At 44.5% G+C, this 17,640-nt stretch overlaps 1 protein-coding gene across 11 annotated transcripts in view; it reads left to right on the forward strand.

Annotated features, from left to right (window-relative positions):
- The window catches only part of LOC120384425 (F-box/LRR-repeat protein 8-like), a 76,233-nt gene that overhangs the window by 53,700 nt on the left and 4,893 nt on the right, over positions 1 to 17,640 (forward strand). For 8 of the 11 annotated variants that reach the window (XM_039503108.1, XM_039503106.1, XM_039503112.1 and 5 more), the window contains 7 exons: positions 955 to 1,019; positions 6,155 to 6,254; positions 7,796 to 7,920; positions 10,934 to 11,158; positions 13,046 to 13,151; positions 14,210 to 14,275; positions 17,506 to 17,593. In XM_039503108.1, coding sequence (XP_039359042.1) covers positions 955 to 1,019; positions 6,155 to 6,254; positions 7,796 to 7,920; positions 10,934 to 11,158; positions 13,046 to 13,151; positions 14,210 to 14,275; positions 17,506 to 17,593 — 775 coding nt within the window. Of the gene's footprint in view, positions 1 to 954; positions 1,020 to 6,154; positions 6,255 to 7,795; positions 7,921 to 10,933; positions 11,159 to 13,045; positions 13,152 to 14,209; positions 14,276 to 17,486; positions 17,594 to 17,640 lie in introns of all 11 variants that reach the window. The other 3 variants (XM_039503104.1, XM_039503105.1, XM_039503107.1) reach the window with 3 other exon arrangements.

Raw genomic sequence — 17,640 nt, forward strand, 5'->3', positions numbered from 1 at the left:
AGCCCACAGTGATTCCCTTTCCACCAAAGAGGAGTCACGTTCTGATTCTAACACGGTGGCAAGGTAGAAGCTCCACACCCACTGTAGTTGCATTTTCGCTGCTCTCTTTCTTGTACTGCAAGAAACAGGCAAGCGATGGATGCAAGACATGATGCTAATACACAGTTTGCACCTGGTCTGCGGTGAAAGTGTTGCATTAGGCTTGAGTCAACTGTCCTCTGATGAAGGATTTCTCACTACGAACGCATTCTTGCGTTATGGTTGGTGTCCTGAGCAAAACAGGGTTAAAAATCTAGCAGAAATGGCTGAGACACTCAGTCCAGGACCATCCGTAGGTGTGTAAATAGCCCGTTACCTTATATAGAGATTGATTCGGGTCAAGCAGATCTGTGTGCATTGATGCACATGGAATTAGGTGCTTGTTTGCACACATACCTCCAGATATAATGGGGCTAGTTGGGGACTGCGTATGCACATGCTGCGCTAGCTAGTCTTGTTCATCGCACCTGACAGTGAAAGAATGTGCACAGTTCCGTTCACGGAAACACTACCTGAAAATCAAGCCCATGAGTTTTAACTACACAAATTGCTCCTGAACCTTTTCAAGCTAGGTCATTTCATACATTCTGATTCAGATATTCCACTCCATAGTAGGAAAAACTTTCTAACTCTAAGGGTAGTTTCAGTTCTGGAATAGGGAGGCTGGGGAATCGTTGTCATTGGAGGTTGTAGAGAACAGGTTTAACAACACCTGTCAGGAATGGTCTGCTTGGTCCTACCTCAGCACAGGACCTTTCCAGCCCACCATTTCTATGATTCTATATTCTGCATGGCAGATCCCGTGTCTTTGGGGTTTCGGTAAAACGGGGGGATGTACATGATAAGAAAGGCACTCTGGAGTGTGGAATGCTGGACCACTGCTGATTAACACCTGACTTTGATCTCCCCTAACAGCTGATTCAGTTTCTGTTCGGCCAGCTCCAATCAAACCCCAGTGGTGCTGGGATAAAGAGAAAACTGTACGTACCCTGGTGTGGCGCGCACACGGACAGATAATGCTCACGCTTCATTAAAAACACCAGCTCAGCTCAGAGTGGGGTGGGAAGTCACCTGACTTGGGCACCATGGCGATAACAAATGAATGGGGCAGAACTGCTGAGTCAGACCTGCTGACACTCCTCATTCAGTGGCCTTTAGAGAACCAGCATGTCAGCTTGCTCTGACCTTTATTTTAGTAATACAGAGTGAGCGGAAAGAGGGACAACTGAACTAACTGTGGGCCTGATCCGGCTCCCTTTGAAGCCTATGGACTTCATTTGAAATCAACGGGAGCAGAATTGAGCCCTAGCTAACTAAAATAATCAATTAATTAAAATAGGGTCACTGGACTTGGATGCATATAAAATAGTTCAGGTTGCACTTAGGATGCTGCTTCTACAACTATAATCTTAAGGGTAAATTACTGTTGTGTGGAAGTCATTGATGGCATGTACATCTTGTGAGACATGCTCTTTATTATTGTAATAGATGCTTGGGAATAAGCCTATGTTAGGGTAAAATTCGCCCCGTGCAGAGCATCAAATTCGGGCTTTATCTTGAGGTTTGAAACGGGCTGCGTCGGCACAGAGGGTGAACTTCATTCAAAGTGCTTGGCTACCACAGTGATGGGCTGATATGATAGATGTGGCCTGATTTCACTCTAACTTAAACCAGTATAAATCTGGAGTAGCTTCACTGAAGTCAGTTAAGGTACACCACTGTATTGGGGGAGTAAGTGAGAGGAGAACCTGGTGTATTGATTCTTGGCTCTGAGTGTTAGCTGAGAACTCACCCCTTATTGAGAGCTTCTGTAACTTGCATGTCTGTGCTCTCTGCCTCAATATAAAGACTGTGTAAGATTAGAGATGGGCCTGAGTTGTCAAGTTTGGATCCAGACCCAAATACAAACTTCTCCAAGTTCATGGGTAGGTGGATCCTGTCTTCCAGTTTGAGCTCATCTCTATTTATGATCTATGGTAGCTGCAGTGACAGCGTTCAGACACGAGAGGAAGCACTTCCGTGTATCAGGATGTGACGATGCAGTTTTGGCGGGACCCAACTGAGAGTGCCAATTCAGGACCAATTGCTCAAACAGGGCAGTCACAGCCCAAGGCTGGGGTTTTTCCACCTCTAAGGCAAACCAAACCAGCCAGACAAAAATGACTTCGGTTTCACCCCACTGGCTAACCACAAGTCACACAAGCAATTTCCTTAGACACTCCAGTCTCCCAGTATCACCACCAGTCCCACTCGTCCTGGGGATGAATGGTTATAAAAACCAACACCCCAATAAAAGAAAAAGGTTCTCTCGATCCCAAAGAATCAAGCCCTAGACCCAGGTCAATATACACATCAGATCTTACCCACAAATCACTCTGTTGCTAATCCTTTAGAATCTAAAATCTAAAGGTTTATTCATAAAGGGAAAAAGGTAGAGATGAGAGCTAGAATTGGTTGAATGGAATCAATTACTTACAGTAATGGCAAAGTTCTTAGTTCAGGCTTGTAGCAGTGATGGAGTAAACTGCAGGTTCAAACCAAGTCTCTGGGGAACATCCCCCGCTGGGATGGGTCATCAGTCCCTTGTGTAGAGCTTCAGCTTGTAGCAAAGTCCCTCCAGAGGTAAGAAGCAGGATTGAAGACAAGATGGAGGTGAGGCATCAGCCTTATATAGGCTTTTCCAGATGTAAGAACCTCTTTGTCCTTACTGTGGAAAATTACAGCAAAATGGAGTCTGGAGTCACATGGGCAAGTCCCTGCATACTTTGCTGAGTCACAAGGCGTGTCTGCCTTCTCTCCTTAATGGGCCATCAAGCAGGCTAGGCCGAGCTAACACCAACTTGTCTGCGGTGTCACCCAGAAGCACAGCACAAATACAAAATACAGACAGTATAGAGCCAATACTTATAACTTCAACTACAAAATGATACAGACACACAGACAGCATAATCATAACCAGCAACCCATAACCTGGTCTTAGACACCTTATATGACCCCCTTTACCTAAGATTTGGTGCCACTACAGGACCTTGGTTGCAAACATGTTCTATATGGTCCCAGTTCATATCAATAACGTCACACAGGACGAATTGAAGGAACTAGGAATGATCTTTTCTGGCTCATGGCAAGGAGAATACCAAGCACATGGGAAGGGGCTCTGCTCTCTGCTTTGTAGCTTGCTGTGGTTCTTAAATGAAAGCATCTTGTTAAAAAAGGACATTGTCTTTGAATGTGTCGTGGACTGGCCTTGTGGTTAGAGCCAAGATCCAGGATCCAGAGCCGAGGATCAGGACTCAAAAGTCCGGAGCTAAGTTGGGAAGCAGGGCTGGAGCAGAGCAGGAGCAAGGAAGCCACAGGACTGAGAACAAAGCAGGAACAGTGGTGGAGCAAGCTGGGAACAAGGCAGGCACAGGAATGATTGCAGATGTAGGGATAAGCATTGGACACCTGCTGCCCAAGTCCTGGCAATGCAGCTCAGCCACTCAGGCAGTCTCTCCGATGAAGGGTTCGAACTGCAGTTAGCTAGCAGTAAGCTCATGGAGTCTGTCAAAGAATTAATAAAATATTGAGCCCTGAGGTAAGCACTGTCTGCCTGCTTCCATGTTGTATGCAGTGTAGTGGTGGGCATGTTGGTCCCGGGATATTAGAGGGACAAGATGGGTGAGGTAATTTATTGGACAACTTCTATTGGTGAGAGGGAGACAAGCTTTCAAACTTGCACAGAGCTCTTCTTCAGGTCTGGGAAGCTAATTGCCTGTTCTACGCCAAGCCTAGGCAAAGCACAGAGGCTGTAGCATCATTAAAGTCAGGCACTGACCATAACCTCTAGAAGATGGAAGTCCTCTCTGGTTTGAAAATAATTCTACTTACAAAACTTACAAAGTGTAGATAGTGCATGGAAATGCACAAAGATAAAGACACACTTGTTATTGCTAGATGGAATGGGTATAAGCCTCTAGGCCTCCTGTGTTTCTGAGCTCTACGTGACTAACCAATCAGCTGATCTAGGAGAACTAGAGCCAATTTCTCTTTAAAACAAGAAAATGAGAGGGAGAAGCCAGGCAAATGTTGGGTTTTGCTGTTTGTCTATTAGTTTTTGTTTTAAATATTAGCAGTGATGAGGAAACTCAGTGAAAAGAGGATGCAGAAAGAATGGGCTAACCTATAAAGTTAGACCTATAGGTCAGCTCATTGTTAGGAGGATTTGTAACCCCTTGCAAGCTCAGCTGTCTGCCATTCGGCATCAGGTTCTGTTTTTCGAGGAGATTAATATGGTTGGCTGCTTTTTAAAAAATAACGTGCTAAGGTTTCCTGAAATAGTCAGTTTCCCGGATACTAATTTGAAATGTTCCCCATTGTTCTTTCCAGAGTAAAACAGCTGGACTCCACCTAAGAAATCTTTCCACTCGGACTTCCAGCTGTCCATTGCCCTCTTTCTCATTTATTATTTGTTACTATTATCAAGCCCTGCAATGCGGCCAACACCGTATAAGACAGAACAAAGACATTCCCTGCCCCATGGCACTTGCAATCTAAAGAAAGGCATAGAGGCTCTTAGGAGAGGAAGGATGGATGGCCTTGTTGTTAGGTTAGTGGACAGGGACTTGGTTTCTAGCTCTGCCACAAACATCCTGTGTGGCCTTAAGCAAGTTACTTAATTTCTCTGTGCCTCAGTTCCCGATCTGCAAAATGAGGGTGCTACTTCTCCATTTCACAGTGGTAATGTGAGGCTAAATAAGTGTGGGGTGCTCAAGTGTTATGGTGATGAAGGCCGTATCTTAGTACCCAAGAGAGATCAATTATGGCCAAAATTTTCAAAAGGGTCTTGTGGTTTTGTTTGCCTCAGTTTTCAAGGTCCCAGCTTGAGACCCCTTAAAGGGACCTGATTTTCAGACAATGGGGGCTCAGCATTTTGTACTAATTAAGCCCTGTTAAGGTATTGCATTTCCCCCACCCCTTGCAAAATCGAGAGCTCCATAATCACTTGTCACTTTTTAAATCATTCCTGAGTGTCATCTGGACTCAGGGGCTAGGTACTGTGCATCGTATAAAATGGAAGCTTCACTGAGGATGGAGGAACAGCAATTGGCATTAACCCCCAGTCCTCCAAAATTAAGGTTGCAATTTACCTGGAAAGTTGCATTCCCATATATTCTATTCATTTTCTGTATTCCATTCATTAATAAATACTTTATTTCTCATCAGACTTCTACCTTTCTAGTGAAATGTGTATGTAATACTGATTGGATTGCCATGAAATGTAGACTCCAGTCTAACTGAGCTGAAATTTGGTTTATTGAAATACTTGGGCACTGGGTTATGTTGCATGTTTGGGCAGAATGGGGATGAGACTCCAAAACAGAGCACAGAATGTAGAAGAGACAACTGGATCTAATAGGCAAATTGCAAAAATTCACACAAAGATGAATGGAGAAAAGATTTTCTTTTCAAACCTCTGGTGAAAAGGCGAAAGCTGCTCTTGGGTAGGTCTCTGCTGGATGATTGGGTCTCACTGGAATCTGGTAGCTTGACAGGGCTTTCGCTAAGAATGAACTTCCCTTTAATAGTGTGGCTGAGGTAATAGGTTTTCTCTAGTATTAGTCATATAACCCCTCCCAGCGCTTAATTTAAATTATTAAAAGAATAAATATTGCAGCCTCTGCAAAGGAAAATCAATGGGATGGATGCTTTGGTGGTCCAAGCCTCAGGTTTGAAGTACTGGGCTTAGACCTCTGTGGAACTGCAACTTCTAATCCTGGTGGGAGTGTTTCAGATTTTCTGTCTTCTGTGGGCTATAGAGTTCTGCATCATTTACCGTGTGAGGATCTTTCAGATAAGACCTGGAAAACCAAGATCCTGTGTCCTCTGCATGGACATGAAAGGTCCCGTGTGCTTGGTTATCTATCCAAAGCTGCTCTGACACTGTAGCTTTTCACTTTACCATCCATGACACAAGACAGGAAAGCACCTGACAGCAGAAGAAAATAAGACACACACATTGAGAAGCTGCCAGCTGATGCCAGCCACTGATTCAGATGTTTCTTACACTCATACTTAGGGGACAAACAGTTAATACAAGGCTGAGATAAAATATCTTTTCTCCTTCTCTCCACAGACCTCTGATGTTAGATGATGGAAGTTCAGTGCCACAAGTGTCCAAGTTCAGCCGACATTTGTCTGTGGACCCTCTTCATGATTCCTATTTCATTCAGTCGGTAGGTTCGCTTTCAAACACGGACCCTTGTTTCATTCCTTCTTTTTGTCATGGTGTCGTTGTGAGAAAGGTGACATTTCTGTGCATGACCTATTAGCACCGGTAACTCTTTTAAATGAGAGCAAATGTTTAAAAGTGACCCAATGTGGCAAAAATGCATTGTGGAGAGAGAGATTTGCAAAGTTACATTTTATTTATCTGAAAATTTACTACTCCGCAGTGAAAGAGGGCCCATCCCGCTCTCTGGCTGCCCTTCCCTGCTGTTCTCTGACTGGATGAGAGTGCGAAGGGGCTCTGGCTGGAGTAGGGGAGAGAGATTCTGGCCGCTGTTTCCTGGTTACTACTCACAGGCCCATGTGGTCAGACAGGGAGATAGAGCTGGAGCACAACCCGGTGTCATTCTAGCCAGGTGTTTGGCCATGGATGGCCTGCGGGGGGGGACTATGTTCTAGGCTACGTCTCTATGGTTAGGGTTCTCCCAGCTGGGAATCTATCCTTAACAACCTGGGGTTGCACCTAAATGACTAAGGAGCACAAGTCCCAAAATCCCACCTCTGGACTCTGAGTATAAAAATCCCACCTAAAACGTCCCTAAATATAGACATTCAGCCTGTAGCCTCTTCCTAGCTCTCCAAGGCAGGAGAAGTTCAGAGAGCAGCTAGAAACAGAGGCCCTTCTGGCCAGATGAGAAGACAACAGCCCTGCGTAATCCATAGCATCATAACTCCTGTGATTGCTTTGGTTACCCTGCCCAGTGCAGAACAGATGCCATAGATGCCATTTGTTTAAACAAGGTGAATTCCCAGGCACTGGGTGCTGTAAGCAAAGACTGTACGTAACTGGAGAGAGAAAGGGTTACGCTGAGTTGTTGGGACATAAAAATAAGGTCCTGGTTGCTTGCAGTGATTTAAAGGTCTCATGGATCCTTCAACCAAGAGGAAGTTAAGGGGTCTTGGAAAATTTAAATATGTTCTAATCTCATTCTGCCTACATTAAAATCCCTCTGGAGCTGTCATTCCAATTGGCATAGGGTGTATTGTAGTAGGCCTGTGGGTGGGGGAGGGGATTACGATGCTGTATGCACTTTCCTCATGTGAGTATTCCACCATCTACCTCATTGACTGCAAGAGAATTGCACCATGAGTGACTGAAGCAGGGATTTGCCCATAGGGCCCAATCCTGTAAACTCTTACTACCAGAGAGAGTGCTTAGTACCAAATGTAGTTCCATTGAATTCAATGGGGCTATGCCCAGTAGTAGGGACTAGATTTTGCCACTTAGTCCGTGTCTCCCCCCGCCCTCCCCCGTAGGAGTGGTGTAGCTGCACCACCTCAGGGAGTGCTCCAGGCGATCGAATGCTGCTGAGTCCCACAAGGCAATGTGTGGAAGTTCAAGGAGTTTGGTGGAGATGAGCCAGAATCCCTGTCATAAGCAAGTAACCCATCTCTGCTCCTCGCTGAGCCAATGTATAACTGACCTAACAAACGTCTTTAATTCTTCTTGCTGTATCACAGACTGATCATTTTGTATTTTCTTTTGCAGCCATCTACAGAACCTGCCTCGTGCTTAACCAGTCCTGCTATTGCTGGAGGGCCAGTCATATCGGATGTTACTGAAGCATCACCACCGAATGTCGTGCCGCTCCAATCTCCTCCAGAGGGTGACAGGTAAATAACATTATTGTGATCGTAAACTAAGAGTGTGTCTGTACTTTGGGCTCTGGGTGTAATTCCTAGCTCAGGGAGACATACCCACGCTAGCTAGTGTGTTAAAAATAGTCTAGCCATGGCAACGTGACCCAGCCAGGACACTAGACACATACTCGGGTGGCTAGCCCCTCTCACCACTGCGGCTGCACTCTCTTTTTAGCACACCAGCTCCATGAAAGCTAGAGTGGGTATGTCTCCTTGAGCTGAGAATTACATACCTCGCTCAAAAGATAGAGACACCCTTAGAGATCTGTGCCAGGCTACAAATAACTACATCAGAATATTGTGTAGGCCTAATTCTACTATGGCATATGCACCTCAGTCAATACTACACGCCTCACGTATTTACAGAGTGGCTGTGTATTTTATCTGGTTTGCAACTTGCCATATGTGGGTAATTTTAAAAAACAGGTTGTGACCTTGCACAGATTGCAATAATCAGTCATAGATTTTGTGCTGGGAGCTACCACGCACTTCCTGGAAAAGTTATCCAGAACATTTTACTGATACTTTCTCCTCAAGAAAATGGAAGTCTCAATCTTAATCAGAGAGTAAGAGATCTGGATTTGTTTGTTTTATTTTGAGACAAAGAGAAAAAGAAAGCGAGATCTTCTATTTGGTTTTGATGAGGAAGAACTAAATGAGGAAGAACTAAACTGAACATCGTCCTTATAACCAGAAAATAGAGAAGACTGCCATAAGTGCTCTAGAACTTTTAGGTCAATGTGCAAAGATTCCAGAAAGTTACAACATTCAAGTACACAGAGATATTTCAGAGTTAGACTATGTAGCTCCTCTCTTCCTATTGTCCATTTTAGACATTCAGAGGCTTTATATTACAGTGACGAAATTATAAGCTATAATTATGTTCATGCAAACTGAATGGAATGGTGAAAGCTCTATAATCAATCTCTCTAGCTAATAGACAAGGCAGCTACTCTCTAGAAAAGACCTATGCATGCTGATTAAACTGTGTTATCCCTAAAATTAGTTAGAACCATGTGCTCCAGGTAAGATCTGCTCCCTAAAACCAGTTTTCAGTATATAACAATGCTGCTTATTCTTGAGTGCCATCTACTGACACTTTATTAATAAAGTATCTACGTATATAGGGACAGCTCTTTTGTAGAGAAGTCTCATAACAAGGCAGAGATATAATGAATACATGATGGTGTGGTGCATGGTAAAGATTTTATTAGCATGAGCTTTTGATGGGTGCTCGCCATTCATGAGTTCTGCAGACGATCCCACATTTGTGCTGATGAATCCTTTGTAACATCCCACCCCATCACATATGTTGTAGGTGCCAGATGTGTTACAACAGCAAGTTGTGGAGTCTGATCACTTTTTCTTAGTGTTCATTTTTGTATCCCTCTGCCTGTAGAGCTAGTTGCCTTAGTTACTTTGAGTCTAGCTGTGCAGGGCTTATAAAAAACTTCTAAAAATGGCACATAGCAGTTTTTTACTCATAAAAATGTCACTATTTGAAAGTCTAATGGCTCATATCCTTTAAGGGCTAGAATTGAAGGCTGGTCCCATTGGAAAAGGGGAAATCTTCCATTCCCAATAGGATAACGTTTCTGTCTGAGACTTTCAAGGCAGCTATGGGATTTAGATGACCTAGTGGGAATTTTAATGAGGATGGGTGTCTCAATCCTTTAGTCAGTTTTGAAAACCTACATCTCCATTTCTAATCTTGCAGGGCCGCAAGATAACGAACAGGGCCACTTTTACTCATAGAAAACCTGTCTTTGGTTTGTGTCCGAATCTTGCCCACATCCTGGGCCTCAGACAGGGGTTAGATTGGAGGAAGCTACACAGTAGGGAGGAGAAGAGGGAAATATTTCTCGGGCAGGTTAATTTAAAGAAACAGGGCTATTGTTTGAAGCTTCCCAGGGAGTTGGAATGTTAGATTGAGTGCTGAGGATATGGGCAGAGTGCAGGTGAGGTGGTCCAAAGAGCATGATAAATAGATGTACCATGTGGATGCCACCTTCTCTGCATATGTAAAATACCTGATGGGACATATTCACCTCTGGCATAACTCTGTTGAAGTGAATGGAATTATACCAGCAGAAAATTTGGCCCAATATTCCTATTTTCAACTATAATAAGAATAATAATTATAATTAATAACAACCTTAATGCAGGACACTCCCTGGAGATTAATGACCCACTGATGTTAATGACCCTCTCGTGCACCTTGAACCAAGAATTCCTTCTAGCTGGTCCTACATCTCCAGGAAATGTGCTGGACCTTGATCCCACTTGCTTGCAATAGCAGCAGCATTCCAGTTGGGAGGTTAACACAGTATCAATAACGCGGCAGACTCCAGGATTCCTTTAATCCATTTAGCGGTGTGGTCTCAGTGTCTGATATAGAACTGAAATATAAAACACAGTGTCTCACAGAAAGAGACACATAGCCAGGGTGGCAGCACTGGTCAGGACCACCAGGGTGGATGCCCTGTAGTATTTCCCACATGTGTGAGAGGTTACATGAAATGTCAGTGCCCTTCCCTTGATCTGACAGTTGAAATCTAAGACTTCCCAGTTGGTGTTTTCCTTCTGGCACAGCACGTGTTGCATGTGGTTGTGCCTTTGACAGTTCTTGCTGATTAAAAGAGGCCACCTCATTTTCTCCTGGCAGAGGAAATAAGAAGAGCCATGTGCATGCACAAGAAGGAAAAATCTCTGAGAAAAGCCGGTCCTTATTCCGAAGCCCACTGAAGTCAATGGGAGTCTTTCTACTGACTTCAGTAGGCCCAAAATTAAAATTTTAATTAAACTCGGGTGTAGACAGAATGCACGTGTGCAGCTGGCCGCAGTGGGGGATAAACACTGCATGGCAGTTGGATCAAAAGCAGAAACAGCCCCTTTGCCACTACTGCCCTTCCCATTCATGCGAATAGCAAAGCCCTTGGTGCACGTATGTGTGTGTGTGTGGTGCTGAAACTTTTCTTTGGTTCAGGGAAAAATGCCACATGCTGATCAAGGAAGAACCAGTTAGCCCTGGAGTGAAAGCCACATCTGAGCCAGATGTCTCTCTGCCTGGCTGTACTGCCTGTGCTGAACCCCCTGTGTTACCAGTTGCAATGGTTCAGTCTGTTTTAGAAGGCAAAGGGAGCTGCGGGGCGCCACAGTCTGCGAGTTCACAGCAACCCGAAAGAAGAGGCAGAAGGGGACCTCTAGACAGGTGAGGGGAGGACAGCAGCTATGCACATTCAACCGCATTGCACATGAGGGTTGCCACCTGTCCAGGTTTTCCCAGGATTATCCTGGGAGAACTGTACAGCAGCTCAGTACACGCTGCCAGCTGTCCAGTTTGATGGGCTCAGGATTATCCCGGATGTCCTGTTTTTTTTGTACCTCGGAGGTGGCAACCCAATTACACAGAATGGCTTGTGGCTGGCTAACATCTTGTCTGCTAATAACATCTGTAGTGATGCAAGTTCCATGCTGCAAAGGGCTTAAGGGCCAGCGTACAGTGCTAAAACCAGTGGAACATGGCACTGGCTGCACACAGCGTGCTGTGCCCATTGTATCCTCTTGTGTCATACTAGGGAATATATCTGATAAGAGATGACAAGAAACCTCCATCAGACACATGGTAGACAGAGCAGTAAGAAATTAACAGAAAGGCGCAAGGGTTTTGAGTGAATCTGAGAAGACTTGGGCAGCCCCAGAGAAGGAAGTTCTTACCACATCTTGGGCTGGATGAAAACTCTCATGGGAAAGGGGAAGAGAGAAGGTTAAGTGAATCCCGGTTGTAACTTGCTGACTTCAGTGGCGCCACAGAGAGAGAAATTGGATCCACTGCTGCAAACAAGGGTTTACATAAAATCTGAGGGCACTCACCCTGTCCTTGTATGGAAATCTCATTTATGGCGCCTGCTGACAGGGCAGGAATGGCTGCAAACCTTTCTGTATGGTCTCTTATGGAAAAGTCTGATAGAATTTAAGAGAAAATGGTGGGGGGAACACAATTTTATAGAATTTAATAGAAAATCAAATCCCTGCTATAGAATTCTATAGGATAATTACAAATGTCTATAAAAAGAACTAATTTTCTTTTACACGTTGTAGGTTTGTAGAGTGGTTTCTCTAGAACCCTGTTGATTTTAAACCCTATTGTATTCTACAGAACTTTTGCATAAGGGTTCATAATAATTCATCAGCTGTATTACTATTCTTACAAATCGTGTTTATTGGTGCCTGAGAGCTGACCGAGAATGGGGCTCTATTCTGGTAGGCTCTGTTCAAACACAGATGATCTCTGCCCTGAAGAGCTTACAGTCTAAACAGACAAAACAGGCACACACGGTAGGGGAAGTAGAAGACACCAGCAGAGTGAACAATGTGATGGTGGCCAATGTCATGTAAATGACATTTTTTTTGGAGGGAGAGGATAATTAGGAGGGGGATCAGCTAAAAGGAAAGAGAAAGGAGGATGGGGCAGGGAAAGAGAAGATAGGAGGGCAGGTGTGGAGTGAAGCAGTCCCTGATTTTGGCTGCTTTTTACGATTCCCTCCCTAGCAGGGTGTCACTCTTCTGTTAGCTTGTAAAACTCTTTCTATAACGGGCTCTTTTCCCATTTAATCACAGGAGTTAAAGCTTCTTGGATCAGATTAACTGAGCCTGGTATAGAAAGGTGTGCAATGTTCCGACTTCAGATCTAGAGGGGATCCATCTGGGGGGATGGGGAGGGGGGGAGAGAGGTATAACCACCTGTTCCTCCCTCAGAATTTCCTCCAGGGAGGGTAGCTTTAATTCTGCCAGAGACTCCATAGGAACCAGTCTTTGGTAGCCACGGAGAGGATGTGACCAGACACATGGGCCCCTTAGAAGGCATACAGCAGGCTCCACTGCTTAGTGTCACAATAGTCTTCTCCCCATTCTGGTGGGTCATGCTCCTGGGGTTAGTCCATAAAAGCTGGTATAACCTAGGGCTGAGTATGGCCCGTAGGGTTGCTAGGTAAAATTTGGGCATATGCTTTACCTTGGGAAGTTTAATAAATTGTATTTTCTATATAAATGTGTCTATTTCATATCGATGACACATTTTCCTTTTCTCTTTCCTCAGAACAGAAATTTCTGACCCAGTGGATGGCCCTGATTTGAGTTTAGAAGGCCTGCAGCTGCTGTTGAGGAGCCAGCAGTATAATCTGGAACCTGCCAGCGTTTTGGATGTGAGTGTTAAGAGCACACTTTTGAGTGCGACAATCACTTTGAACAATGTAGCATATTCTTGTGCACCATCTACTGGCATCTTATCTATTAACTATCTATGTATATACAGACACCTCCTCTGTAGAGTATTCTCGTAACAGTAAGTTTGAGCAGCTTCAGACTTTATCAAGCATTTTCATTTCTTGTGAAGGCAAATTTACTTAGGTCTTATACCCTAGGATCACACAACACAATCCATTTGGCTAAGACAAGGTCATAAGATCTAAAATAGTTTTAACACTCTCACTCTTACATAAAATAGTTTTAATACTATTCTCTAGTGGTCCAGTTAATATTTTTCATAGTATTCTGCATCCTATATGGTCCTGCCTCATCCAATTAGATTATGTCTGGACCTATTAAATCTTCACCTTTTCCTCCAGTTCTTAGAAGTGCTGCTGAGGCCACGTTATACCACCAAGGTCTTCACCTGTCTGGGACTCCTGGGACATTTTAAATTGCAAATTGGCAATAGGATTTCATCCATACCTTGTATATTTTATGTTTTATTCCAGTGTTCAAATAGCTCCATATATAGGGAAAGAATATATTTGTCAGAAGAGAGTTGATCTCTTAGATGCTTCATATTTATCCTTATAATAAACATGTTTGGATAATTAAGAAATGGGAGATGAAAATAGGACATCTTTATTCTCTCACGGCCAAATCTTGAGAGGTGCTAGAACCTGTGACTTCCTTTGCCTTTAATGGAAAGATTCAGTGATCATTGTTTATTCTTCTTTTTGTTCCTTGGTAGGAGTTTTTCTGCTAATAATACAACTTCTTTCTTCTCTCTCTGGGTGAATCAGAACGTAGTATTAATGGCCTGATTTTCAAAAAAGCTTAGCATCCTAAATTGAGTGTCACATCGGGAGCAGCTGGATGCTGGCCTCTTCTGAAAATCTTGCCCTCAGCTACAAAGTCTTAAGACAGTCCTTCACAAAAGAATATGAATCATAAAGCCATTATAGAATCCTTTTACTTTCTACCAGGAAAATAAATGTCTCTTTTCCAATAGGTCTTTAATCCAAATCTTTCAGTGAGCGAGTGGAATCTGACTGACATGGAAGCCAATTTTTCACCGGTAAGGGATGCATATTTGTGTCTGTGTGAAAACAATACTATAGATATGAAACAGCATTTCTTATGAACAGAGCTGGTACATTAGTGGAGAATGAATAATTGTTTTATGGGGAGCAGGAGGAGAATTTTACAGTGGGTAAGCATTCACCAGGGATGAAACTGAGAGCATCAATACTCTTCACATGTGACTCAAACTAGACTTGGGACCTCTATTTCCCACTCAAAAGAAACCTGAGCTTATTTGGAGGACTGGTTGGGATAATGAAAATGCAGTGTGCTGGAATCTGAGTTGCCTTTTATGTGGTCTTCAGTTGAAACCAGCTGCCCAAGTACCAGTCTTTGAGTTGACCCTTCACCCACTGTTAATTAACTTTTAGTTTGGAAAACTGATTTAATTACAACATATTCTAAAAGGAAAAAAAATAATATCTCAAATGCATAGAGTGCCATGTATGTGAAAGTGCTTTACAAAATATGTGTGTGAAATGCCGCCCTCCCTGGGGTGTAACAGTGTGCCCTTGTTGCAGGGCCGCCCAGAGGGGGGGGCAAGAGGGGCAAGTTGCCCCAGGCCCCGCGTCCCGCAGGGGCCCCCACGAGTGTTTTCCGGGGCCCCTGCGGCTCCGGTTGAGCTCCCGCAGGCATGACTGCGGCAGGTCCACCGGAGCCCGGGACGAGTGGACCTGCCGCAGGCATGACTGCGGAGGGGGCGCTCATCCTGCGGCTCGGCTGGACCTCCCGCAGGGATGACTGCGGCAGGTCAAGCGCAGCCGCGGGACCACGGCACCCGCCGCAGTCACTCGTCCCGGGCTCCGGTCGACCTGCCGCAGGCATGCCTGCGGGAGCTCAATCGGAGCCAAATGCCGCCCCCCAGGGAAAGGGCCGCCCCACGCGCCTGAGCGAGGGCCCCCCGCCGCCGAAGACCCCGGGCCCCCGGAATTCTCTGGGCGGCCCTGCCTTGTTGCCAAGAAGGCTAATGGCATTTTGGGTTTTCCAGCAGATCAAGGGATGTGATCATTCCCCTCTACTCAGCACTGGTGAGGCCTCATTTGGAGTACTGTGTCCAGTTTTGGGCCCCACACTACAAGAAGGATGTGGATAAATTGGAGAGAGTCCAGCGGAGGGCAACAAAAATGATTAGGGGGCTGGAGGACATGACTTATGAGGAGAGGCTGAGGGAACTGGGATTGTTTAGTCTGCAGAAGAGAAGAATGAGGGGGGATTTGATAGCTGCTTTCAACTACCTGAAAGGGGGTTCCAAAGAGGATGGATCTAGACTGTTCTCAGTGGTAGAAGATGACAGAACAAGGAGTAATGGTCTCAAGTTGCAGAGGGGGAGGTTTAGGTTGGATATTAGGAAAAACGTTTTCACTAGTAGGGTGGTGAAGAACTGGAATGGGTTACCTAGGGAGGTAGTGGAATCTCCTTCCTTAGAGGTTTTTAAGGTCAGGCTTGACAAAGCCCTGGATGGGATGATTTAGTTGGGTTTGGTCCTGCTTTGAGCAGGGGGTTGGACTAGATGACCTCCTGAGATCCCTTCCAACCCTGAGATTCTATGATTCTATGATAATAATGCCATTGTTTAAAAGCACACAGCCATGTAACACAACCATTTAGGAAAGAAAATGAAGAGTATATATACAGTTGAAACTGTGGGGGAATGTGATTAGGCAGGGTGACACTGGAATTTGACACTGGGGATAATATCACTAAAGTAATATTACACACAGGTAGAAATGTAACAGTCAGAGGATGTTAGGTTTCATTACTGGGGTTTCTTCTCCTACTTGAGACCAGGGGCAGCATTTCAGAGCTACAATATCACCCTCCAGACAAGTTTTATCTGCAGAGTTGCAAGTCAGGTTGTTTTGTCTCCTCAGAGAGCCAGAGGGCAGGATTTCGCTCCTCTGTGTCAGTGCTGCTAAGGCGGCAATATTCCATTATCATAACATCAACGTTGTTGGCTAGCTTTTGTTTTTTCTTTCATAATTGGCCATTTTCTGAGGTAAATTTTTCCCCCCTGGCTGTCAGGAGGGAAATAGAGCTTCTGAAGGCCCAGTTGATAATGCAAAGGCTCAACAGGAGTGGGAGCTTGCTTTCAAAATGGAGGACTCTGTATAAAAGCAAAGGCCAACAGATACTCCTAGGTTGCTTTCCCCATTCGGCCAAACGCAGAAGAAGGCTGTGTACTTAGTAATTCAATCCTTCCGCTCAACAGGATTTTCCAGTACCTCAGGCAGCCTCCTAGGGTGACGCCCTGAGCATACAAAAGAGCATATAGTCATATGACCAGCTTTATGCCAGAGTGACAGTGCAAGCAAGTACAAAATCTAGTCAAAGTACCTTCAAGCACATAGAAGGGGTCCGGGGATACATCAACCCCTCCCCGCCCCCCGATCTACTGTTCTGTGGGCTGCTGAGCAGTGAAGTCAGTAGGAGTTGACAGGGCATTATTCACCTCACAGGATAACTCCAAAAGAGAAGAAATTCAAAGTTAGGCCTCCAACAACAACTTTAACTCTTCTCTTGGCACCTTCCAGCCTTGCAACTTAGTTAATGTGAGAGGACTCCTAGAAATGTGTTTGTGTTTTTTTGGTTAGAAATTTGAAAAACCTCTGTTTGATGGCATGTTGTATTTGGCTTTCGATAAGGACCCTTAGTTAGATGGTATAGTGTGATTAAGAGAAATATTCCTGTTATCTTAGCTGCTGGCTCTATGAACCCAGCTAGTCATGCTTGGTTGCACAAGAATTTTAACCCCTCATTTTTCACCTTCCAAAGTTAGCCTGAAAAGAGTGGGATTGGGCAAAGTAATCCCACCTTCCCACCCCAATTGGCTGTAAGTAGCAATCACAGGTTGGCCCCATGTTCCACATGGAATAGAGAGGCGGAGGAGAGAGAAAGCAACCACAGGTAATTTTTTTTATTTAAAGCTTCCTCAAGGACATCTCATATTTGGTGCTTGGTAGCTCTCCAGGTGCAGAAGCCAAACCTGAGATAACCTAAGATTTACATAGACTGGAGCATGGCAATTTACTAACAATTCCTCTTGTGTTCATAATTTTGCTTACTAGAACAGAGGCCAGCTCAATGGACTAGGAGGACAGTGATGATAAATTCTGTGTGTTATCATTTGCTATATGAATAAAGCACTGATCTTCACAAACAGCCTAGTTCTAACCATCTCCCTGTCTTTGTATAATTGTACATTGTAGTTTGTATTTTTGCATCAAGATGCAGCAACTCACAGTGGATCTGGAGAAGAATGTAAATGAGCTGTCTCCCAAAGTGTTAAATCCTCACTTTAACACCACCTGCTCAGGTACCAGCAATAGCTGTTCATGCAAACAAAGGAATGGGAATTCAGTA

The sequence above is a fragment of the Mauremys reevesii genome, linkage group 16 (genome assembly GCF_016161935.1).
Source record: "Mauremys reevesii isolate NIE-2019 linkage group 16, ASM1616193v1, whole genome shotgun sequence".
NCBI classification, from domain to species: Eukaryota; Metazoa; Chordata; order Testudines; family Geoemydidae; genus Mauremys; species Mauremys reevesii.